At 38.2% G+C, this 26,787-nt stretch overlaps 1 protein-coding gene across 1 annotated transcript; it reads right to left on the bottom strand.

Moving 5' to 3' along the window:
• Positions 1 to 960: 960 nt before the first annotated feature.
• RB195_011281 (uncharacterized protein) lies at positions 961 to 26,787 on the bottom strand (the record flags this gene model as incomplete). Its single annotated transcript, XM_064192628.1, has 8 exons — positions 961 to 1,049; positions 2,043 to 2,180; positions 4,035 to 4,175; positions 4,938 to 4,967; positions 6,574 to 6,665; positions 15,423 to 15,541; positions 18,424 to 18,566; positions 26,727 to 26,787. 8 exons carry the CDS (start codon positions 26,785 to 26,787, stop codon positions 961 to 963), a joined length of 813 nt encoding a protein of 270 aa, XP_064050211.1.

Here is a 26,787-nt window from a genome sequence, read left to right as displayed (position 1 = left end):
TCTAATCCCCGAAGATAGGATGTTACCAAACTGATGAGGCAAACGTGCAGAGGAATAGACATGCGGAACAGCACATAGGGGGGAACGCAACAACAGTTTTCATGCGCACAACGCTTCGTTTACTTCTTGACAAATTTACTTGGAGTTTTTCTGCTGTACGAATTCCCCACGGCATCGTGGGATCTGTCGAAACCACTTTGCCGTTTTCTGGCGCTGGCGCACCAATTTGACGCCATGGAATATGTTTCACCCCATTTTACCGATTACTGAAGCCAATGTGGCTATTTAACGCCGTTTAACCTGCCTCACTGCTTTCTCGAATTTCGTTATATCTACATTTACAGATACAAATACACATACATACACAGGTACACAGAATAAGCCCGTCATTATTCTGTGTACCTGTGTATGTATGTGTATTTGTATCTGTAAATGTATCGTCATTATATAGCTTGGTAATACTACCTGTCGAACTCGAGCAATGTAAAGTTTGACTTCCATGATAAGGCCTTCTTTTTAATTGCTAGGATCTCACATTAACTCCAGGGACTTTGCTATTTGCTTTGCAGTTAATGTTTTAAACTCTGACAAGAAGAAGCAAGACAAAAAGAGCTTGAGAATTTTATTTACAAATCTATGCATCAACAAAGTTGGAAACGGTGTCAACGATAAGATAATATGAATAGACCAACACAAAACAATATCAGTGAAAGAGCGGTAGATTAAAAGAGAATGTTCACCATTTATGTACCCTATGCACAGCATTTTCACAATGTTTGCTAAGAGACCGACGCAAGATGCTAATGAAGAAGAAAAATACTGTTCATCCCATAGATCACGGCAGAATAAAACTGTGGCGAGAAACAACCATATATGGTCAAAATATTATAGAAATGATAATGATGCTATTTTGAGCGGAGCAAATATGTCCATTGGATATAATATCGCATCATGTTTTTGTTATAAAATCCTAGTGACAATGATGACAGAGATAGTTGTGGTCAGTGTTGCAGAAAGCAGATTGGTTGAGCTTCGTTGCGCCTCTGCTTCTGAAGTGGAATTTTATTTTTCGCATATTTTTCCTACCTATTGTAGTATACGACGCGCATTTCTCTAGGTGTGACATAAAAAGGCGTAAAGATTGTGGTTTCGTTACGGTCTATCCCAAACTGGTTTCATGAGCATTGCTAACTAACGGATGGATTTGCAGGGCAGAAAGGCTACAAGAAAAAATAAGAATGGTGGTGGTTGTTTAGGTAATGTGTATTAGATTGCGGACCTCGGAATTGCTTGCTTTCTATCGCGTAACAAGTCGCATCGTAATGGGAACCGATGCAAACAATTTGTTTGTTTGCATCCGTGCCACTTACGATACACGGCTGTTCTTCACTTTTTCTGGATTACCAGACGGAACTTAGCGTCACCGCTCTACGGCTACACAGGTGTTAGTGCCACTAACCAGTAACATTGCTTCAGGCCACTCTGGCAAAACCGAAATACAACTTCTTAACAACTTGGAAATGTTGGAAATTAATTAGTGCTTCCGCTAGGGACTTAGGAATTACGCCAGTCCATCAGTCTTTCGAAACCGTGTTTCCCATTTACTGGAAGTCAGAATTTTCAAATATCTCAGAGTAAAGTGATTACCTAACTGGTGATAAGTGATAATTACCCAACTGGTGATGAGAATTCATTTTGATTTGCATACAAAAATGCAAAAAATGCATACAAAAATCCCTGAAGTGACATAGAGAGCCAATTCAGGGATTTTTGCAATCAAAATGAATTCTCATCACCAGTTGGGTAATTATAGCGAGTTTTAGATGAAGTAGGATGAAAGTATGGTTTTTTTCAAGACGATAGATGGACGAATTTTCGGAAATATTTAACACCCATCCCGTGAATTTTTGATGTGGAGAAGGATCCTTGCATCTACAGTTTCAACTCTATTCCAGAGCGCTGTTAATTGAGTAAAATCAATTTTTTCCCTAAGTTCGTGAATATGTGTGGAGGGTTTTGAAGCGAAGTATTAATAAGCTTACTATTGACGTGAACTATTTGGCTAGCCCGTTGATGTTTGCTCTCACACGCGTAGTTCCCATCGTCCTCCATTGTGGGCTCCCGAATTCTCACCGTATGAACAATGATGCCGGCTGATCGCTTCACTTTCCAAATGTACTCTGAAATACTTTGTGATCTTAGGACTCCTGGAAAAATACTGTTTTTTTCTGTTACGAAAAGAAACTTCGTATAACTGAGTTTCATGCATTGCTTTGTTGTTAAAACTGGTGAACCACTTTTTTACTATTCGATATGTGTGTGCACTATGGGGGCCCGCCAAGTCTAACTCACAGCGCTACCCTCCTTTATATAAAAAAAGGAACTCCACTAGGAGCAGATGCAATGAAAGGTCTACCATATCCAAAGATCAAATATACGTTATGTCATTGTGTAATCGAATAAATACATGGGTATTTTTTTAGGAACTCCATAATGTCTTAGAAATTTCCATATGCAAGCTTGCAAGCTCATAACGTGTTATAAAAGTGCATGACCGTTTCATATTCAGGACGATTAGATGAGGAAGAGGATGTTGCGAAACTTGTTTACTATTGTATAGGCAAAAGATCCATAAGCTGCAATTCCCAATGGCTAATAAAAACTTGCAGAATTTTGAGAAATTATTTTCAACTGTAGCTTCAGCTAGGAGTTAGTGTACGAAGTGGAGCTAAGAATTGCTCATGATCAATGATCGGAAGCAGAATGATTGGGAAAATGTCAGGTGAAGTGAAAAGTTCTGAGCACTTGGCGCTTTTTCTCTTTATTTCGACAATGATATTAGCATGGCTAGGACTAACCAATTTAGATCAAATATGCGCCGTTTTGTTCGATAACTTTGGTCCATTTTGATGGCAATTTCATAATTCCGCAATTGAGGAAGTCCTCGTCCTTATTGCAAAAAAACCTGACCACCTCATTTTCACAACCATCTCTTGAGGCCAGTTTTGCACCATCAAGAAGATCTTGCAAATGCTTGGAAAGGTGCTAATCGCTCGATGTCACTTCTGAACTATACTGCGGGTGCGATAGAACTACCCATCCAAGCTCTCCGAGCTTCTGACACGTTCCTTAAAGATATGTGCGGCTTGGAGTTAACTTGATGGAACACAACACCTTTGCTATTAGCCAATTCTGGACGCTCCTGGCCGATCGCCTGCTTCAATCTGGTCAGCTGATTGACAGTAGAGGCCACAGATGAGTGTTTGGCCCGATGTGAAGAGCTCGTAGTGGATGATTCCTTTCCACTCCCACCAAACATAGAGGAAAATCTATGTACCTGGCCGTTAATGCGGGGTTGGCGATCATTTTGACCGGATCAATGGATCACTGATGGACCACGATCTTTTTCGGTTTCTGTTCTCGTAATGTCAACTTCAAATCCCGCATAGTATGATCCGATGTGATGTTTACATCGTCAGATATGGCTCACTAAAGAGATCTAGCGAAAACGCTTTGAACGTTTTACTTCACCTCAGCTGTTTGATAACTTGCACAATCATCTCTCTTTCCAATTTCTTTAGTTCCAAAAACAGTCCCTAAATAGAAACGGAAAAATGACTTGCTTTAAGACCCTAAATTGTTCGTATTGGTTGCTTTTTTGCAGAATATTGGAGCAATATCGAGTTCTCAAAAGTTTTTTTTTTCTTAGGAGTTCCAGTGATAATCTATCTGCTAATGAGAAAGACATCTTTAAAAGATGTTTTCATTGTATTAAAAATAGTTTATTCGGCCCCGTTTACCATTGAACGACCTCATAGAAGCACATCTCCCTATTGGAGAGTTATCCTATTACCTCTCATCCCTCTTCACGCGCCAGTTATCCTCAATTGCACGAACGGCCGCAAATCTCGTTATGCAAATTTCAAATTTTGCGCCTCTATGACTTCAAACATGATGCATGCGTTCCTAGAGCTAAGAAGTCCATAACTCGAACGTTAGACAATCTTGTTTAGGCTGAGAAAAAGTGAACTCACTGCTTGTGTCATTCAAATCCATCGCTTTGCCATCTCTCGTCCAGATGACGTCATCGTCAATCTGCTCGCTGCCAACGGAAACTGTGCAGTTCAGAAGAACCTCGTCGCCGGCCATATTTGCCATCAATCGAGTGCCTCGTTCTGTAGAAATGGTGCAATCAAAAGAATGGTTACAAAAACAAAGAAAATGCTGTAAGCAGTGAGCAGTAATCTTACGACTAAAAGAAACTTAAGGGCATATCTCTGACGAATTCGCCTTTATAGGATCCTCAGCTCAAAAAGAAGCAATTACAAATGAAACAAGCAATAATAGAGACACTACTTTCTAAAACAAAGGTCACTGCGCTATCGTTACATGTGTCTTAGACAGTGGAGCTCATGTGTACTCGTACACGTATCAGTCATGCTGGATGCAGTTATTCATCGATAGAACCGCCTAAGTTGTGGTCAAAAGATCTCATAGTTGCTTGAACCCAAAATAAAAGCTCATTGCTGCGAATTTTGAAGTATTTGTTAATTCTTCTACAGTATGTACCTCTATCGAAAAATAGATTTTGTGGAAAACATTAGAAATTTAAGTCTTCGGCAATAAAATATATAACCTCAACTAACGTTTACCAATTGCTTTGATTTCATTTTTAGTTTTTTTTTTGGTCGGGATGGAAGCCGAGCCTTTTTGCCTCAAACAAAACTTTTTCGCTTAATTCACAATTAATCCGCTTTATTTCCTCCTTCTAAAGTCCACGTGGGTTCCATCTCTCCAGGAAGAACTAGATGGTTCGATGTTTCTTGGAAATAATTATGGGTGAAACAGTTACAACAAAAGCAATGGATTCGTAGATAAAGACTTTTTTGTATGAGAAAGTAAGAAATACACGGACTACGACATAAATGAGAACTCACGTCGATTAGGAATAGCTGGCGTTGCCGGTTCTGAAAAAGAATAGTTGAGTGAAATAAATAGAACAACACGGTTCTCATGGTTTTACGAAAATCAGCCCCGTTAAGAAATAAAGGATGGGAAAGTGGACAGTTGGAAACACCGCACTTGTTCCAAAAATAAGACTTCCACTCATTCCGGTTTCATTTCCAAATCAATTCCATTCTAGACCAGTAGTGCTTTCCAATCTTTTTTAGTTATAGTTTTTTTTTGCAGTATTTACTGCCATATCTTTATTTATTTTGAAAATGTTAGCTTCGCACAAACAAGAAGAATGGTGCATATACGTGATAACAAAGAAAGCACTGAGGTTCATTGTACTGAAAATCCCAATCCCACCTAAAAGTTGGATTTGATTTATTAATACCTATTTGTTGGCAGAGGTGAAAGCAATTATATCTTTCAAACATACTTTAATTATTGCTTATCTGCTGCTCTGCTTATCGAAAAAAAAGTACAACCTTGAAAGGAACATGTACTATTACAAAACCCCTCTATAATCATTTTTCTCCTATTGCCCCCAAAAAATGTTAGGTGCGCAATTCCTGGTTATTGAATGTCCTTCCATTTCGCTGCCGCATATAAAAGTACGAAGGAAGAAGGTTCTCATTGCAGAAATTATCGTAAAGCAAGCTATTTGCGGTGAATAGAACAGTTTTTCTTGAGCAGTCTCATGCATAAGTACGCAGTTATAAACCACCCTTACTTACCTCTTTAGGATTTCATTTTAACATTTAATTTTTTCATTTTAATATAAAAGCAGGTCTACTGTTATATAAAGGGTAAATGATAAAGTGTCTGGCGTTAATAAATCCGCTGGAGATCAATGCAGCCACAGCGAAACTTCTTACCGACTATGCTACACCGCAATTGTTGTCGTTTATTAAAATAATTCGTGGTTTTGAATATTCTCGTGAGATTCTTCATTTAATTCGGTGAAAGCTCATTTCCGTGCAAAAAAAGGCCCTGGATTCATTGGTATGTTGGTAATTCGTCATTTTCATCGTATTTGTTAGGAAAAGAGTCATAACAACGTCATAATTCGTTTTGTAAGTAGCACCTAGCAGTGCACAGCAAATTTCACTATCATTGTTGAAGTTGATAAGTTTTTTTTTAACCTATCAACTATTTCCATGGATTTCGATGCTAACTTAAGTTGAACCTTATTCATTCACATTATTGACTTATCCTGTCCATTCTTATCATTCCCAAGGAAACGGAACGCTTCTATATGCCGCAGTGATCCATATAGTTGCATTTTCTAAGCATGTTATGGAAATACAAAAATAAAATACTGTATGGTGTTGACTGAAAAGTCAGCGGAACATAAATTTTATGAACAGTGTTCCCGGAAGACACGGCTCCGAGCGTTCCGGCGCGCTGTTTTCCACGAGTTCGATTGGAGCGCGCCAACCTTTTGCACGCGCCGCATCTTCCGGACCGTTTTTTACGGCAATTAGGAAGAAATGGACGGAATCACCTCCTCTCTATAATCTACTATCCCCTATAGGAATACTCAACCTGAAATCCGTATCACCTCAGATTCGTGGGGTGATGCTTTTAATAAGTGGACAAAACAAACTATGATAGATGACTCACTTTGTACATCCAAGTAAATCGCATAGATGGTACTCAACGGTTCCGTGTTCACTTCACATAGATAGCATCCGGTGTCTGTGAGATCGGCTCTCCTAAATCATACAAATCCCATCATTCTTCTTTTTTTCTCATAAGCAGATGTTGTTCTATGGAATGAATGTTGAATATAAGATGAATTGCGATGTTTCAAGATCTTGTTGATTCATTTTCTTTGGAAATGTACATGATGATATTCTTGCTCTAGGCACTTTATGGTTGGTTTGCGTGATGTTTTCTATAGCTTTGTGGAAGTTAGTTAGTTAATATAAAAAGGAATAGTTGTCGGCTTCTACGTAACAAATAAAGTATCAAGACGCTTTAGAAATGAAGGAGTGACTTCAAATAATCGCATTACTTGTAATGTTTTCTGGTTTTATATACCGAAGAGTAATCCACTTTATCATTCCAATCCCCATTTAATTTGATAGAAAATAGATGCTTCTAGCGTATCGAAGTGGCTAGTGTGGCCTCTACGTACACATGGTCGATGGTTCGATACCACCCAAATCCAACTAAATCTACCATTCAAGTACATAGGATCGATACATTTGTACCAGATCTATGTATTGAAGAGGATGAAATCACTGACCCGATATGGTTCTCCTCGGATATCATTAAGCAGTGATTAACTACATCATCAGGCTGGACATCTCGAAGAAATTGATCAATCAGGGAAATCAGTCAACGACTTTATTTCGTTCACCTATTTATTTATTTATTTATTTTTATTTATTTATTTTTATAACCATCACTCATTCAGCAGGATTACGGTATGAATCTGTAGAGCAGTTAAAGATTGTGTTTTGCGTTAAATCTACTGTTTCGGATAAACATTCTGCAGCAACACTTTGTTTTTATGTGGAGCTTACCCCAGTTCTGCAGAAAGGGCATATTGGAGCGAAGATGACAAGTTATTTTTCAACATTGTAAAAAATCTTCGGCAGACAGGAAGAAAATTGCTCATTCAAGCTGTCAACAAAAGATTGAAAACTGACTTAGTGCTGCTTCTTTCGCCTCTTCAACTACCTTGATCCCCGGGGAGAAGAGACGTCAGAACTTCAACATCTTATTCTCTGCAGTCTCTGGATCTTTCAAAAAATCTTCCCATAACTTTTCAGAACAAAGTTCCAATTGTTATTTGGAAGTTTCCAAGTTGAGATATTGGGAACGATAAGTGTGAAGTTTCATTGCTACAAAAAAGTCTACCTATCAATCTGTCAAGTTTGAGTGACAAAAATCAAAGACAAAATGGAAGTCGTAATTGCAGGACACATTTCTAGATTTATGAGCTCATCTCAAATCTTATTTCTTTGCAGTTATAAAAGGTTCAGGATAGTAGAGATTGTCCAGAAGAGCTCTCAGGGATATGGTTAATTTTTCCCAATATTTTTTGTGTCCATGACAGTTTAGTCTCTAAATTCGTTGAAAGAAGAAAAAAGATTACAAAACTCAAACCTTTTTTGGGAGATGTCGCTTTGCAGGCTTTTGGATTTAGCTTATTTTCTTTGTGATGGTAAAAAAAGTAAGTCATTTTGTTAAAATATCCTTTAAATGTTTCTGAAGAATGAGATGTTTGTATACTACTTTGAAGGCGAATTTGTGCTAAATTGTAGGAATGTAGAAGAAACTTCCGAACTTCGAACGTTCTCGAAGTTCTGAAGGACGTCACACTTTCAGAAATCTGTCTCTTTTTACTTTTTTTTTTGCAAACATGTTTTGTGAATGATGGATTTTGCATAGTTCAACCCCGTCGGCTCTTATTCTCTCCGGCTTTGAATTTTCCTCTGCTCCGCTTTCATTCACCGGTACTAGTCATTTCATGAAACCCCGCTGAGGACAATTTATGGAGTTGTCGTGAGTTCAACAATAAAACGATGCTGCTTTGGTTGATATGTTATGTGTTAGATTAAAAAAGTGCGCAAGCATCGTGAAAAAGAGATGTCGGGACGTGAATGAAAGATCAGCTTACAGTTTACATTTCGTGATCTTTTTTCTTTGGGAGGAGGAGGGGGGTAAAGAAGTTGTGCAATTCTCAAGTTAAAAAAAGAAATCTTTGTCATTGAACGTACTCTCCAGGTGTCTTTTTTCGGCCTTTTTTGTTACTGAATCTAATGCTCCATACAAGATTCTCCAAGATATTTATTGGCAGAAATGGCTACATATGGGAATTCAGAATGACGGAGGAAATTATTACATTATATTATTGAGATGAAGTTTATAACTCCTCCGATTGACATTTTTTACAACAACAACGGATCCACCTCTTTCAGCTGAAATAAGAATACGAGCAGAAATATCTAACAGCTCTTTTTTCAAGCACTTGTGACGCTTGCACTTTCCCATAGTACGATCCGAGAAATAAACGTCAAACAGCGCGCACAGACGCTGTTATTGCAAAGATTTGTTGCGCAAGATCTTAATTTCAAGGGAAACGTAATCAGAAAAAAACGGGTCTCGAATTCGGCAAGTAATCCCAAGCTATACTACAACTCTGGATAATTTAGTTACTCAACATCAGAATAAAACGATCGGAGCAATTTCTCTACACGCGTTGTTATTCCTTTGTTAATACAAGACTCAGTGTTGCCTCAGTCACCTGAGCTCCGGACTCCCGTTAGAGTTATGGTTTTGGAATGATATCATTCTTAATCTATTGCAAGATTCCCTACTACTGTAGCTCCAAATGTCTCTAGGTCCACTCCTCAATGAATTAGTACCAAAAAATCTAAGTTGTAATAATACTGATATGCGCCATAGGTTGTGCGGGTGTACCGCAATCGGAAAGAGGTGCCGCTGGGTCTGCACGATCAATCGCAGGTTCGAATTCGTCCCAGTGCTAACCAACCCAATCATCCTTCCAGGGTCCATAATCAGTTGGTAAATTGGTAGCAGACTTGTCTGGGAGGACAAAGCACTGATCTGACACATCGGCTAACTTTCGCAAGTCACTTTATTGTCCAGTCACACATCCGTAAATCTCAGAACGATTCTGAGTCGAAGCTGACGTGGTGGATGGTTTCTTCTATGCACAATATGTGGTAGACATGCGGGCTGGTATTATATCCTGACGCGACTGCCCGCATCTTGGCGTGCCGTCCTTGAACACAGCTCTGCCCAGCATTCTCGATTTACAGCAAGAGCTCACGTAGGATTTATCCTTTCACTGTCACTGTTTCACATCATGCGACACTTCCGAACCGTCTATCAACGCTGAGTGCTTCGGCTCGACATCGTCCGGCAGTTCAACGCAACGAGACGGAGAATTGTTACCAAGGATTCACGCTCCCTCTAGGTATTTGACCTACTAGGGTTAGTATTCGGCAGTATGCTGGAGAACAGCACCTTTTGCAGTATCTGGATAACTTCTGCCTTGTAACTCTGTAAGTTAGCTCGTACGTGCCCAGAGCGTATGCCCAAATGGTGATTGCCTAATTGCATTTGATACAGGCAGGGCCACAGCGAGCAGGTAGAATAATCAGGCTCCTATACGCGGCTTCGTAACACTACGAACACTGCGTTATAGTATGGACATGAATATGTTGATATTTGACATTTCCGTTCAAAACGACCCATTGATCATGAAAAAGGGTATCGGTAACGAAGTGCAGCATCTTAGCCCTTTGTAAGATGTACCGAAAATGTTGGAAAAGCTTCAATCCTATTTGCTTCAAACAATGGACAAAACGTTTTCTTCTACTTCTTTCGCTTTCTCAAAACAACTATTTTCCATTCTCATAAGAGATAGACGACTACTCTGACACTTAATCAGGTGATCTGAGCCAGGAAAAAATCAGGACCACAAACAGTTCATAAGGAAAGGTATATGAATGATATGAAGTATAAGGTGACCGTTCGATTTACAGGATCATTCCTGCTTTACTCTCAGGTTGGCTGGTCACCGATTCGTGTCATGAAATTTAAGGAGGGAGATAATAGGATGTTCCAGGATATGAGCGCTATGGGCTTATCTAATGATGCAGCGAAACCGTATGGGGCGGTCATATGGATTGGAACAATCAGCAGAGTTCAGTGTTTCCATTCTTTGTTCGTAAAGCGCCTAGTTGTGTGTTAAATGTGCTTACGTATTACACGAGAGCAGTGGTAAAAAGTTATCATTACGTTTGCACGGTCGATCGTTCGAGACTGGATAGACGATAACTTCGATAAACGACTATTCTGACATTAAATCAGCTTATCTGAGCCAGGAAAGAATTCAGGACCACAAACAGTTTATGAAGAGAGGGAATTGATGATGTGAAGTATAAGGTGACTATTTCTATTTACATTTATTTTTATTTATTTCTATTTTTCTTTCCTACTTTACTCTCGGGTGGCTGGTCCTACGTCAACCAAGGTTTTCATCCATTTGAGCTCGATGATTTTTGTGCTAAACTTATCCAGAAGGATGAAGCCATTAGTTTGACACAACCTCTAAGTCAAATTGCGTATCCCAAAGGGATTTATTAATGCCAATCATTTAACCTTTCTTTAAGCCAATCTGAGATAACCCCAAATTTTTCAATAGGGTCAAGTTCCCGACCCCGTTTCATAACGAGTGGCCCACAAATCGTGCCCTACGAGTGCTCTTTGCATGGAGAAGAGAAGCTACACACACACACGATTACATTCCTAATCGCATCACCGTCGGCACAGCCCAATCACAACGACTCGCTTCAGCCAGTCCAATTCCCTGTTCATCATTAAACACCTGCCTACTCACTATTATGTCTAGAGGAGATCCTCCGATAATTCTGGAATGATTGACAAGATTTTGGCGTCACTGACAGCATTGTCAAGGGATTTCAATATCTCGCGCAACATAAGAAAATAAAAAGGAGTGTTGCGCTCCAGGAGTACTCATTGTGCGATACTTAACAATTTTCGAAGAGCAGGCATCACTGGAAGGAGATTTCTAGAAAAAAAAATTGAATATCTGTAGTTAGCTGATGCTGATAACAAGGAAGTGGAGAAAGTTATGGGAAATCTGAGTTGAGGTACTAGTGACCTTGAAAAATTCTTGCTAATTTACATTAGCTGTGCACTTTTCACATAAATTTAGTGATATTAGCATTTTGTGCTGATTTACAGCGAAGTGCAAACTCAAAGAAAGAAATAAAAGGAGGGGGAAAGAGAGAGAAGAAGAGAGAAGGAATGAAAAAGGAAGGGAAGAAAGAAAAATTCACTCCAGAAGCAATTTGAACGAAACTCCACAGGAATTTTCAACACTTCCGTTAACCAATGGTCTAGTAATTGCGAAGCCATTTTTCTATGCAGCAACTTTTCGGCGAGTCCCGGTTTCCAGAAGAGAGCGTCCCAACTTCTTCCAAGCAAAATCTATTTATTATAGTTTACTTTATCGTGTATTCGCTTTATTTTGAACGAAACAACGCTGGATGATCTTCAAGATGTCATGTTCATGTAGATCTAGCTACAGTAGTAACTGTATGTACGGTATGCAATTATTCATAGTAAAAAAAATGTAGGAAAAGATTAGAACAGACTACACTAATAAACCGGATGACAAATTGCAATTTTTTCTTTGCGGTTAGGAAAAAAAGTAGAAGAACAAAAGGAATTTGCTCATATCCATCTTGTGAGAGAACATTTGTCTTCTGTAACAACTCTGGGGGACGATTGTCTCCAAGCCGATTAATTTCGAGCATAAAGCCATGAATAGGATAGTATGTTTCAGAAATATGGTTGCTGCATTTTACTGATGACGCTTCTCCCCTTATGGGGGTCTCATAGGGAAGCTCTTCAAAAACCGGGTATCCCCTAGTATGTTTCGTAGAAGCTCGAAGTTCTGACTTCAGGTTTTTCGTTCCATACTTTTCCTCATTCAAGCAACCTCTAAGTGCATACACTACTTCACATACATTCATAATCGCTTATTACAAACCGCTTAGCTTTGGTCTCGCTGAAACTCAACAAACAAAAAGGTCGGAAAAGCTTCTTCATGGAAATATATTGAAGGAAATAGATGCATAATTTTTAGCAAGAATTGGACACTACATACTTGAAAACACTTTCATATCCGATAGCTCTAGGACCCTCTATAGGATCTCAATCTGAAATATTTTTTTATTACACGCAACAATATTTCGTTCAAACTAAAGTTCTGTTTGAAAGGACTGAAATAACTTTCTGTAAACTGGGGATCCCTTAAGAGTTACTGTATTGGAACCTTGCTTCAGAAGTGCGAGAACATTGGCAAAGGGTAATGTTGAGAAAATCCGGGAGTTATCCTCAAAGATGGTTCGAAAGTGAATAAACGAAGGAGAATACTTCTGAAATGGATATATGAAGGGGAATGTGAAATTTGAATTTGAGACATTCTCCTGAATTTTCCACAGAGAAAAAAAAAGTTTTTGAAAAGGTTATAACGGTTTTTTGATAAAAAAAAACACTTCGCATATCTAGTCGAGCACTGTAAAAGAAGTTGCCTTAGTTTTTTCATGATGATCTACGATAATCATCTTTTCATTTTTTTGAGATTTTATGAAACAAATAAACAAATAAGTAAATTTTCGCTTTTCAAGCGGCCAAGACCTCTTCTCCACTTGTCCCCTTCCCTCACCCCTAATTTGCATGTTTAGGTGCTTGTTTGCTGTATGCGTGCATTGAGCGAGAGCAACCTGGCCTCATACATCCCCATTAGCGTCGCCCTCTTCGATTGACACCGGCATCGAGGCGGAACCCACAAATCATCCATGTTAACGGCTGTCCGAGTCGTTATGTACAAATGCGCTCCATTAAAATTGCTTCACCGTCGTTTTTCTGCAAACCTTTGAAATCTTAGATTTGCGGAAAAGAATACGAGTTTTTTTTCTGACGTTGGCCAGAATTGCAGTAGTGATACCGACTATACACAAACTATTTGTACATACGGCAAGACGTAAGCAACAAAGAGTGCAAAGCCAGAAAAACTGCTCCAATAAAGAATTCCAGGGATATTTAATGTCCATGACTTCAGCTGATAACGTCTGCAACCGTAGTTGGAGATTGTAGAAAGAAAGAAAAAAAACTCGTAAAAATTCAAGTATTCCTCCGAAAAGAATCTAATGTTCCCGTGAAATAGTCAGCCTCCAGAAAAAAGGAGCAAAAAATGTTTCACAGCTCAGCCAACTTAAAGGTACTTAAAGGCCAAGAATCTGAGGTGGCGCAGATTTCAGGTGGATTCTTATAATGGATAGTAGATCATGGAGAGGATTTCCATTTCCCATTTCTTCCTAATTGCCGTAAAAAACGGTCGGAAAATTCGGCGCCGCGCAAGGCTGGCGCGCTCCAGTCGAACTCCTTGTGGAAAATAATGCGCCAGAACGCCCGAAGCCGTATCTTCCGGGCCGTTTTTTTACGGCAATTAGGAAGAAATGGACGGAATCACCCCCCTCTCCATAGTTTCCCGTATACGAATACTCCACCTGAAATCCGTACCACTTCAGATTCGTGGAGTGATGCCTTCAATTAGAAACGCCTATAAGAAATATTTTAACAATACAGAAAAAAACTGGAAACTTTAGGAAAACATTAAAAGTTGTTTTAAAATTTCTGGAAAATAAAAACATGGTTGGTCTTGAATGAGCTATTGAGCTTTTTTGTGATTATTTCTATAGAAGAAAGAGGAAGATATGAATTTAAGACAAACAGGAGAGTGAGATTCCAGCAACAATTTCCTACCATATTCAGTTCAAATGAGGTTTCTTTTTGCGGTCGTTCTCCTTTTTTTGAGGGCCACTTACATTGCAACTTTGCTAAACACATGTGTACTTTTGTCAGATGCTATATCTAAATGGTGGAAGTGGGTGTAGTACGATGCAACTTTATTGCATCCTTGCGATCTTGAGTGGTGAAGGATGGATGTATGAACAAAAAAGTCCTTTGGGCTTTATCCAGAGAATGCGATCAGTTTTCCACTGGACACATTTAAAAAATATACTTCGAACGAATGTTGTGCACTTTAAAGTTATACCTGTGAATTTTCAGTACTAATCGGATAGGTACTTATGTACATACTGTGTTGTGACGATGCACACAAAACGGATCCGTTTTTTCTTCCGAAAAAAAGACACCCAAATCGAAAATCTCTTTAAAAAAAAGATAACGGTATGGGTGGATGTCCTATTCTGCATTGATATTCAATAAAAAAAGAAAAAAGTATGGAGATTTTGTTGGGAAAATAACTACACTGTGAGAAAATTAGAGGAAAAATTTAAGATTTGAAAGGGCTATGCTACTGAGTCTGTTAGTAGGTAGATATATTAATTGGCTAAGTGTTTAGTTAATTGAAAAAGCGAATTGACAATGAATAAATGAATGATTAAATGAATGTGATGCCGAATGGATGAATGAATGAATGAATGAATAGATGAGTGACTGAATGGATGAGCGAATGAATGAAATAATGAATGAATGGATGGATGATAAACAAATAAATTCAAAAATATTATCTGCGCTGTAACAATTGTGCTGAATGCCACTGATGCTCTGTGATCCGATGACATCCTTAATTTCAGCTTTTATGAGCATTTCCCCTGTTTAACTTCTTAAAGAAGACTGAAACCCGAAATACCTTGGAAATTATACGTGGATTACAAGGAGCACTCAAAACCAATTGAGAAATTCCTCCTCTTTCCCTCAAAGTCAGAAAGTGCCCATAACCCATAACCATTTCCTAGCGCACATTCCAACCCTTGCGGAAGCACTTGACATACGATGCCACCGCGTTCGCACCAGATGCTGCTTCATTGTCACCGATGACGTATCGAATGAACGAACGTTCATAACGCTAAAAACAAGGAGTAAACAGCTACCTTAATATGAGAATCCAGTCAGTGTCAGATTTCCTGGACACTTGGAATCGTGGATCGGAAGTGAATGAATGTTGACCGGCGGTGAGTAGAGCTTGATCGGAGGAACGGGTCCATGCTACCTGAATAGAAACGCATTCTTAAAAAAAAATCATAACCTTCATGAATTTCGTTTTTAAAATCCCTAATCTCCGCTGCCATGAATCCGAGCAAAAGATGAAGCCAGGCGGTTAAACACGTCAGTTCAGAATTTCAGGAATACGAAAAAAGCCTTCCAGGTTACCAGCTGGTTAACGATTTTTTCGCGTTCTTACTTCTACTAGCTGCGTTACGGCTTCATTTTTCAAGTTTTTTGTTGCGTTTTCGTTGGTTCTCCGGTCAGCCACCTGTCCTCATTCGCTGATCTAGCCAGGACCCATCTGTTCTTCCGATGGATGTTTTTGTGTGTACACTAACCAGACCAATACATTTGCGATATATATTATACAATAAGAGAACTCAGGGGCGGGTGTAGTGTAGCGGCTAGAGGTTTCGTTTCCGGCACGATCCATAGGAGGTTCGAATCCGCCCTAGTGCTCACCAAGCCTTTCATCCCTCCGGTGTCGATAAATTGGTACCAGACTTGTCTGGGAGGATAAAAACACTGACTTCACACATCGGCTAGCCATCGCAAGTCATTGTATAGGCCAACACGCGTTCGTAAACCTCAAACGATTCTGAATTGAAGTGAACGTGGGGGCGCATCCCAAGTGGATTGAATAACGCCAGACACTTTATCCTTTATCCTTTAAGAGAACACAATCCCAGTTCCAACATTTCATCGCATAGGAGTTGAATTCCACAAAAAATGGTAGGAGGAAAATTTCCTCCTTTAACAACGATCCCTGTCTATTTGAAGGGAAAGTTTCGTCTTCGTTTCGTGCAAAGACATTTCGTGTTTCTTGCGTTAAGTTACGCAAGTTGACGAATTCTTAAAGTGCAGCTTCGTCGGCTCGACGTCCACCTACAGTGGGAGTTCACGTTGCGCTTCACTGCATTTCTCATTACCTCAATTGTTCCACCAACGAATTGTGCGTTTGGCTGACTGCACACCGAAGTGCACTTCAGTCATCAGCCAACATTCGAACGTGCTCATGGTATCGATTTGTAATTAGCTCAATTTTCGATCGTGATCGCTTAACTAAGCGGGAAACAATCTGTACGCCAGCGTAATGTCCACGGCATCATTCACGGAAATATTCGACTCAAATATTTTGAAATTCCCGCAAAATGTCAGTAATCCCCTTTTTGTTATGGACAGCAAAACATTTGAAGGTGAAAGATGTAAAAATTACTTAAGAATAGCTAATGAGGATTAAGATCTGTCGAAGTTGACCTTGGTACATTCATGCCCAGGTTAAGCAGAATTTTCCTCAAATCAGAAACCAGGTACACTTTACTCTCTACATAGTTCATTTTTATATGGTCTCCTCTGATAAAGTGGGTTTTCCCCGCAAATTTCCCTCTGGGGTAAAAAATTGCTTTTATGTGACAGAAAAAAATGTTTTCTTTTACTTTTCTGTTACGTTTAATGACATGGTTGGGCCGCGAGAAGCGAGTGCAGTTTTTTTTGTTGAAATACTACATTATTTGTTTTCTTGAGAACAATCCACAAGGATCCTAAACCGCTTTTGAATACTGGACTTTTGATTTTTGCCTGGTTTTCAAAATTCTCCCTGATATTTTAACCTTTGCAATTATTCAAAGGTTGTACATAATTCGCGGATGGTCGTGGGAACGAATAAATTTCCCTGATTTCAGAAAAGCTCAAAAACGTTGATCTCGTCCGCTGTAGCCAATTTTTTGTCTCTTTTCTCGGTCAGTAACCCAAAAACAGTTAAAGTTAGTGTTAGAATTTGGTTTTCACAGAACGCAATATCTATGCGGTGAGGAAATCGCATGTGATTTTGGAGAAAGCTATATGAATTCACTGATTTTGTAAAAATACCTTCAAATTAGAGGCTAGCAAAACTTGCAAACTTCAGCCTCTACCCTAGAATTTTCTAAATGGAAGAGGACTTTCCTGACGCTTCCCGAATATGCAACTACTGATTCAATTCACTTGATTTGATTCAAAAGCAACCAAAAATCTAAGCTTTTCCATTTATTTCGGCTGTAAGAAAAACAAATTTCTTGAAGAGTGTGAAAACAAATTCTGTTTAAGATTCACCAAATTTTTTCTTCCATCCAAGTAGCAGTTTTTTCTCGGAGAAAAGAAAGAATTCTATGTGAAATTCTATGTGAAAAGTCTTTGTGCAGTAGAACGAATTCTGCATGATCTCAATTTGGAAAAAAAGGGTTATTTCTGTCCAAGACCGTAGGAGAAGAAATAACACTTGATTGTAGTAGAGTTTCCCAGGAGAAAACAGAGGAAAAAAATCTAGAGTAAAGCAAATAAATTTATTAAAGAGCTGCGCCCTTCATGCGTCACGCAAAAACGCATCAATCTCGAGGATGATCGGAAAATGGGGGAAAAACGCTGTTTCAATTTTCAGCCAAAAAATGAACGAGGAAATGAGCTGACAACTATTCAGTGTTGTAGAATAGGTAATCCAAGGAAATTATTTGGAAACAAATACGAGATTTTGTTTTGCGATGAATGAAGATGTTCTCCCCAGAAAATTAATTTTTCAAGGGAACTTTGCAAAAATTCGATCCAGTACTTCAACGATGTGCTCAACTACATACTCATTGTGAATTTGATTATTCCATTCTGTTATTCTCAGGGAAATTTTCCGTTTGCTTTCAGTTCGTCCTAGCACATGTAGAAATCCTCAATGCCATCACATTTTCAAAAAATGAACATGAAACATACAAATATTCGTATATGTGATATAAATTATACATTATATATTATATATACAAAATATAGAAATATTAAAAAAGTGCCATTTGGATTTGGTAACTAGTTTCCCGTGCTCGTAATTCTTCCGGATTAGATTAATGTGATAATTTTATATCTCACCATGTGATTTGATCCTTCTGGTATCCGACAATGCAGGTACGCTGGCTCTTGTGCTGTTACTGTAACCACATTCTGTACAGGATTCTCGTGTTTAGAACGTTCTTGTCGAAGGCAAGAAAGTACTTCATCGGATACGCAGAAGCCTGAAACGTCATAGAAGCATTTTCATAGAAATTTCCAAAATTTTCTATTGCTATTGAATCCGGCAGTTTTACAATATCCACCTGCTCTGATTTGACACATTTTTCTGCGTCCGTCGTGCGTTTTGGTTCTGTATTGACAAATTTGGTTGATTTAAGTTTCTTGGGGTATTTCCGGCTTTTTGAGTTATCCGTTAACTTATTTGAGATCCATGCAAGCATTTCCCCGAGCTTGATGGAAAAACAGGAGGAAGTAGGAACAATCAGAAGCAGTTTACATGCATTCAAACCATTAGAGCCGCAACGATTTGGAGTTAGTTGGCCGCAGTCGCGTCCATCCAGAAAATAGCCAGGAGGAAATGGAGATTTCAATGACCCCAATGACGCGTGCATCTTTATTTATTTGTTTATTCACACAACACAAACATTGAAACGATGTTATGTCAGCATCAAAAAACGTTTAATAGAAAACAGATAGTTCTATTTCTTTTTTCTTTCTCTCAGGTTACCCGCACATTAATTTCCATGTTTTTTTCTGCACAATTCTTCTATTACTTGCGGTAATGGTACGCCTAGACAGAAAATGAACAAATGGACAAATGCAGATAATTCAATTGAAACGAAAATTTGTTAACCAATAAATTAATTAATGAGTTTAAAATTAAAATCTACAAATGTATTCAAACACGCTTTCGAAGCTGTACAGCTCTACGGTTCTATGAAGGTATAAAGGAGCCATAGAGCTTTCTGCGTTTGCAGGTAACTCCTTTTTGGCATCAAAGAAATCGCCTTTTTTAATCAATTTTTTTTTGAAAATTCGGTCATCGCAACATTGGACACTTGCTCAAATATTTATTTAAATGCACATATTTTCACTTATCCATGTATCTGTGTTTTTCTTATCATGTTAGTTTCACAGTTTTTTGGTATGCGAACTGATGATATGTGAGCAAATAAAGGGAAAAAATAATTGGAAGCTTTTTTTTCTTCTGTCCAGTTATTCTTCACAAAATTTCTGTGAATGAATTCACTTGCACTACTATTTACTGTCATGTTAGTGTGAATAGAAGCGTCACATAAAGTGAACGAGGCGTTGTTCGACGGCGGCGGTTGTCAACGCCGTTGCCGACGACGTGACAGCCTCATTTACATTTTGATGACGGATTTCCTTTTTCTCTACGTGGTCCGGGAAGGAAGGATATTGCTGAACTGCGTCGTAACCGGAGAAATCAAAACGTTAATGAAGGACTATACGAGTGAAAAGAGTTGAAAAGGGCAGAAATGAGAGAAAATGAACGAGACACGAGAAAATACATAGATAGATGGATGATTGAAGGCGGACAACACCAGCAATAAGAATTGTGATTAATGATGGAACACTGCCTGAATATTTATCAATTTATTTTTTCTCAAAACTTTGCCAAAAGTATATAAATGGCGATAGTAAATCAGAAATCGGTACGATAACGATGGATGTGAGTAAAATTAATAACAATAAGCATAGAAATAGGCTGAAAAAGGAAGTAGATATAGATTAATCAGTTACGGTAATGATCATAAATCCAGGCAACTTGATAGTTCAAAGAAGAGATCCAATCAACAAATTAACTTTATGGGAAGCTTTTATCTTTCTTTTCTGACGATGCTTTTCTACTTCGAGGAAAAAGTTACTAAGCACAGCTCACACGATTGGTCATAAAGAATTTTTTTCAGGCTCAAAAGTACATTCCGTCAATTTTTTGAAAGATGACCGTGCGTTGAGAATTATTTTGAAAACCATGGCCTTTTTTTGGAGTGACCTTCCTGTAAAATATATTCGTGCTACCCGCTGAAATTGAAGAAACGACTAATTTCACGGTATTACTTACATATGAGCCTTTATTTGGATATATCCTTGAGGTACAGTAAAAATTTTGCAGTTAAGCGCGAAAGATTATACTCCTGTTACTTCCAGACTTCATCTAGTTAAGGAAGGCTGACAAAGTGACCAAGTACGTATTCGTGTGGTTAAAATTCTACAGCTGAACTAATTTTTCAAAAAGTACAACAAGCAATCTGTCACGAAAACTTTTTGAACACTTTGAATGCAACACATTCAAAGGAGATGTTCAGAATTTCATTCGTGGTGTTCCAGGAGCGTTCAACTCTATGTAATTTGAGTTCAAATTGCACGTTCGATGTGCACTTTTCCTGGCAGCTTTGGTTTCCATTTTCGGTCCGCGTTCGAGTGCCCCCGCCGCTGGTCCCCGACAATTCCCCGGGGCTTTTTCTATTTATCAAAGCCACGAGATAACTTAGTACTCATAATGGGCTATATCGCGACGGCCCAGCAAAGATTATTGCGGATGCGGCTGAGATGTGAAGAGATATGAACGGGTCTCCGATACCAGTGGTAAATTGGCAGCCATCAAGAGGCGCAGATGAAGTCGGTCCCCTAACGAAGCATTGTCTCGCCGGATTGATTTCACTTCGGGAAGGGAAAGAGTGTACAGGAAAACAGACTGCCATAAAAGCCTTCGTTTTCACATCGCGTAAGAATTCTTGAACTGAAAGCATTCAGAATGAAACTTCTCAAAGCTGTCACTTTACTTCTCGCTAAAACTTTCTTAATTTTCATTCACCAGAAAGAATATTTGTCTTAATTTTCGCAAAAAAAAAACGAATCGATGAAAACTCGATGTTAGTCTTTTACTAAACTTCCAAGAGGGACAGGAGCTTCATTATTTCGTAAGGTAGTCACCATTCCAATTTTCTTCCAAAAAACATAAGATTTCATAAGCCTCGATGATGAAGTGTGCCGTTACCGCCCTATTTCCAATTTCCAAAGTTGTTTTGACAACACAGAGGTTTCTTCGATGATACAAGGGAGAACAAGCCCTTACACAAAGAGTAATGAAGTTGTTCGAGTGTAATTATGAGCGCGAGGGAAACTTACAACCACCCCGTGGAATCAGAAAAGGTGAAGACTAACTGTAACGCACATAGTAGCTCGGAAAAACATTGAGAATCGGGGTGAACGTGGGCAAAAATGCCGAAAGATAGAATTCCGTGGATTCCGTCAAGGGTGATGAGTGGAGTGCACTTTGATAGTTGAATAAAATCGAGATAATGATTTATGAGTTTAATCATGGATTTATTTATGCGTTCTCAAATAAGGTCGTACTGGTAGGTAGTGAAGAGGAGGAATTTTAGAAAAGCATTGAAAAAAGCTAATTTCAAGTGTATTACTCTACTCGAAGGTTATTTGCAAGCGTTGGTAAGAAACGAAGGAGAGATCCACAAAAAAAATAGTGTGCGATATTTCACTGCCTTAAGCATGTGTAACTGCGGGATACTACTCTATCACAAGTTTGTTGGAAATCAATTTTGTGATTTTTTTTTCGTGAAAAAAGAGATTTTTCACAAAAAAGAAAAAAGAAGTCGAAAGAAATATTACCTGGAATTCACAATTCCTAAGGAAGAGTTATTTCCACAATTAAAATTAGGCGCATCCTTATCTATGGAAATCCTAATCCAATCGTAAAGCTAAGTTATCCATTAACTCATAGAGAAAAGATATTTTTTTGTCGTTCTTTCTTCCCTGGATTCTGAGATACTCCGAAAAAACACATGTTTATACGGATGGCTACTACCGGCCGTAGAGTGATGTTATGCAATTACATACATATATATCTAATCGCCTTCCTAGCTTCTCTATCATTCGTACGCAGCAGCAGCAGCAGCAGAAGAGTAAACACGATCGGTGCCTAGTATACATTATGAGGAACGACTCGATTTCTCCACAATTCTCGTTCTCGGCGAAGAAAAATGCGTAATTACCTGCCTGGAAATATCTTAATTGCCCCGTTTGAAGATTTCATCCCGTGTTCTCGGCGGTTAACTGGAGCTATACGGCTTCGAGAATGAATGGAAAAATCGAAAGTGCTGGATTCTATGGATCTTTAGAACATCTTCACAGATGCACTACAACTTATTATTCACTCAAAAATTAAAAAAAAAGTAAAATTATTCATTCCTTATAGAACTCATTGCAAAATTTCCATGATTAATTTAAGCAAAAAGGTCCTTTCATTGGCCACCGAGCTCTTCAAATCAGTTATTTTTTATATTTTACAGTCAATTTTTGCTAAACATTCAAGATTTTCAACGATCTTGCGAAAAAAGTCACTTCCATATACTGTGAAAAGGCTGGACTTTCCTTTTAGACCTTTGAAAATAGCTAAGTCCTCTAAGTCCTTAAAATTACAGAGTTTTTAAAGACGCCAAAAGAACATGAAAGCTGCTTAACATTAAATATTTAAACTTTTATCATCAAATAGAGGAAGTTCTTCTTTCACAGCCTTTACCACTGCAAAATATCCCCTTCGTGGATAATAAGGAGTTTGATAAAATCCAAAGCTCTTTTGCCTGCTTTGGCGTTTTTTTTTCTAAAATATTAAGTGCCATGATTTTATGCCCAAACCTCTCATATCAAATGACAGAACAAATAAATGAATGAACTTAATGAAAAATATCACATAAATAAATACATATCCGATTCCTGAGAGACTCTGCAAAGTTGCTCGGGAGAAGAGGGGGAAGGTTTCAGAAACCAAAAAAGTTGATTTTTTCTTTCTCTTGAGAAAATAGAAATTAACTCTGCCATGTGGGGATCTTTCAGCTTTTTGAAATAGTGGATTGGTTATTGTCAGCGATTTAGCGGCATGCGACAGGAATTGATAGCAGGAGATGGGACTGGTAGCAGTGACAGATTATGATTTATGTACTTGTTTAAAAATATTGAAAAATTGAAATGTTTAGAAATATATGTCCAGGATTCTTTGAGAGAAGCTCAAGCAAACTGTTGGGGGAAGGTCCCGGAAGAGTTCACTCAGGAAATTGACGGGTTCTAAATGAATCTGTGAATCGAAGGAATCGGTGATGATCTCATCGCACATTCCTCCTCGTCCCTTCATAACCTTTGATTTTCAAGCAACAAAACATCAACTATGTACGTCGGGATTAGTCATCTGTAGTGTTTTTTTCCGGCTGGTATGTCAACATCATCTGTTATGGCTCCCAATTACTCCTTGAGCATAACCTTGATGTTTTCCGCTACAAAAAAAGCTTGGATACAATGATTGAGTGCTCAACTTTGCATCTGCAGTCTACTGAAGCAACCGCTTAAATGTGAGCAAAAAAAACATGTAGATGTAAATAGTGCATAGGTATTTAGTAAATTTTGGGATGATGTTCTCTTCATGGAGCCCATAGATGTTCCTTGGAAGCGTTAATGGTGGATTTGTTGAGATTAGACAGGTTTAGAGTTTTGTTCCTAGGAATCACTTTTTTGGCAAAAATTTGAGATGTATTTAAATATTAAAATTCAATTTTTTTCAAAAAAATAAAAACCGCGCCGGTTAGATTAAAAATTTAATATAGCATAGAGATACGTAGGAATATTATTATCTCTTGGCGAGGATAAAAAAAGCTGAATCAGTTGAAATTTAAGCCTAAGAACACTAAAGTCGCCAAGCTATTATTTGTATGTCTTCTTTCGTTGTTTGTTCTAGTTGTTTATTTGTAGTTTATTCCTTTACTTGTTTGTTTAATGTTGTTAGTTCATTTGCTATACGAAATCTGACGCGTTAACCGAATGAAAAAAGTACAATTGAAACGAAGTCATTTTAAGTAGGTGTCCTTTTCTTATTTGTTCTTGTTTGTTCTAGTTGTTTATTTATTCAAATGAGCACGTTTAGATGCATCCTCGTCAATATCACAACAACATACATCCGAAGATTGACTGGCCAAAGAATAGACGGGAAAAAGTGGTCTCTTGGAAAGTTATTCTTCACTGAGGGAACTAGAGCGGTTTTTTAGGACTTCACTGCTTATTTGTAGTTTATTCATTTACTTGTTTGTTTGTTGATGTGTATTAATTTCCTAAATGAAATCTGACACGTTAACCAAATGAGAGCATTAAAAAAAACTACAACTACACTAACCAACCACTACAATAACCGAGCCATCCTTACAGATCATTTACGATGACAGTAATTAGTCAGGTTACGTGCGCAAATTACGTAGTAACAGACGGACCTGGTAAAATATGAATGGCACCTCACCGGCGCCGCACCCGCTCATCTCATTAACGACAGGTCATTAATTCGCTTAGTACTTCAACCGGTTAAGCTGCTGACCATCAGCGTACGGTAACCCGATAGTGCGGGGGGATTACGATAGAAAAGCAGATGCCGACAGGCGGCGGTACGGCTGTTTATTCGAAATTGAGTCTGTTGACAGAACCGCGCAGTTGATTTGCGACAGTTCGATAGGAGCAGCACGTCTTACCGCGGATTAGGTCGGAAATACTGGTCGAGTGTGATTTGAAGGGCAAAAAGCGAAGAGGGAGAGCAACAGCAGCAGTTCTAGTGGTTCTAGTGGAAAGTTCTGCTCGAAAAAAAACCAATGAAGCGGAGACTTAGGTGAGCTTGTTTGGGATTCTTCAATGTCCAGAAATCTCGTATGAAAAAAGTCATGGATTAGGGTAAGAATAGATTGACAACGTCAAGAAAAGTGGTGCTATTACGATTTTCTTTCTTTTTCCTTAAAAAGTGGTTGTCAATCTTTGTTCTGAAGGAACAATAGAGCTCTGAAGGAATCACATTATGCTTGAAAGAAGAAGATGTCATAAAATCTATGGGCTTCCATCGATGGGAGTGAGTTATTTTTAGAGAGAGAGAGAAGAGTCACTTCAAAAAGTAAAATAATTACTTCAGTAGAATGCAGACTAATACAGCAAGAAAAAATTTTAGGACCTGAAAACTTGGGAAATAAATTTCATTATTATTCAAGAAATAGAGAGACTACATACTAAATATTACGTTATTGTATTAACTTACAATTATTTATTAGTATTAATGTGCTTCCATAGTTCATTAAATTATGATACATGCCAAAAATAATTGGTAACTGTTCTGGTCATAAAACTATTGCGGTTTCTTCTTTTTTTCTTCGATTCTTTTTTAGAGTTCTCCTTTTTCATAGTTGTTGGACGAAAAATAAAATATAATAATAGAAAAAAAGACGAAAAATAAAATGTAAATAATAAAATAAAAAATCTGAATCAAACGGAAACAGGGCCACAAGTGAGTTTGATGTTCTGGTAATATTTCTACTAGACAGCTGACTCAGTCGGTAGGAAACGGTGCACGGCAGACCTAGCAGACCGTAGCAAGAAAACTAAAGGTTTTTGATCAGTTCACCAGAAAAAGCGAAATATCCAGAAGTAATGTTATCGAAGTTATAATATGAGAGCTTAGATCTTTCGAATATTCGCTCTAATTAGGAGACCCGATCCGAGAAAATTAGGAAAAAATGAAGAATGAGAAGGATTAGCTTAGAGTGTTAACCTCAAGCGAGAATGTTTGAGAAGACTTCTCAAAATCGAACGTGTATCCACCCTAACGAAGTTCACCCTGATTTTGTCGGATTGAAGAACTCCATAAGAGGACAAATTCGAAGAGATATAAAAGTTTTCTGCTCAGAATATCCCAGGAAAAAGAAAAAAGATTCTATGTTTGGTATTCTTTTCAAAAAAATATGAATTGAAATCATGCTCTAGTGTTCTATTTGCTAATCGAATCCAACCTTCGTTTGCATGGAAAATTTGAGATGTAAAGCAGCAAACAAGCAATACATAACAAAGAGAAATTTTCATTGACGAATGACAATTGGTTGAGAGCTTTGTAGGTATTGGAGGGAATCTATAATCCCAGAAAAAAACACTTAGTGAGTTTGACGGCAATAATCCGAAAAAAGGCAGATCCTGGGAAAACCGCTCAGTGGAATAAGGTATAAGTTTACGAAAGATGCAATGGAATTTTTCGCTAAAAGATGGATAGCTATTGCAAAATGCAAGTCTGTAAAATTTACAAGGAGGAGAGGAAACGAAGTTGATGCGGTCAAAATATATCAATTCACATATCTAAGCGGCTTTATTGGAGGAGGTCTTAAGGTGAATATCCTTCCATCTTCGGGATTAGCATTTATGTCATTTAGCATCAAGGAACAGCAAAAAGTACCGACGTATTGGAAAAGTTGTTCTTCAGAAGTGAGTACGTATGCAACTGACAGTAAAAGCTCATAAAAACATTTGTAGAGAGTAGTAACAGACACACTCACCACTACGTAGAATAACAAACACAATCGACAGCTCCGTAAATAGCCTAATTCGAGGCGTCAT

This window comes from Necator americanus, chromosome III (assembly GCF_031761385.1).
Source record: "Necator americanus strain Aroian chromosome III, whole genome shotgun sequence".
NCBI classification, from domain to species: Eukaryota; Metazoa; Nematoda; class Chromadorea; order Rhabditida; family Ancylostomatidae; genus Necator; species Necator americanus.
The sequence above is the reverse complement of the archived record's forward strand: the minus strand, read 5'-3'. Positions and strand labels throughout refer to the sequence as shown.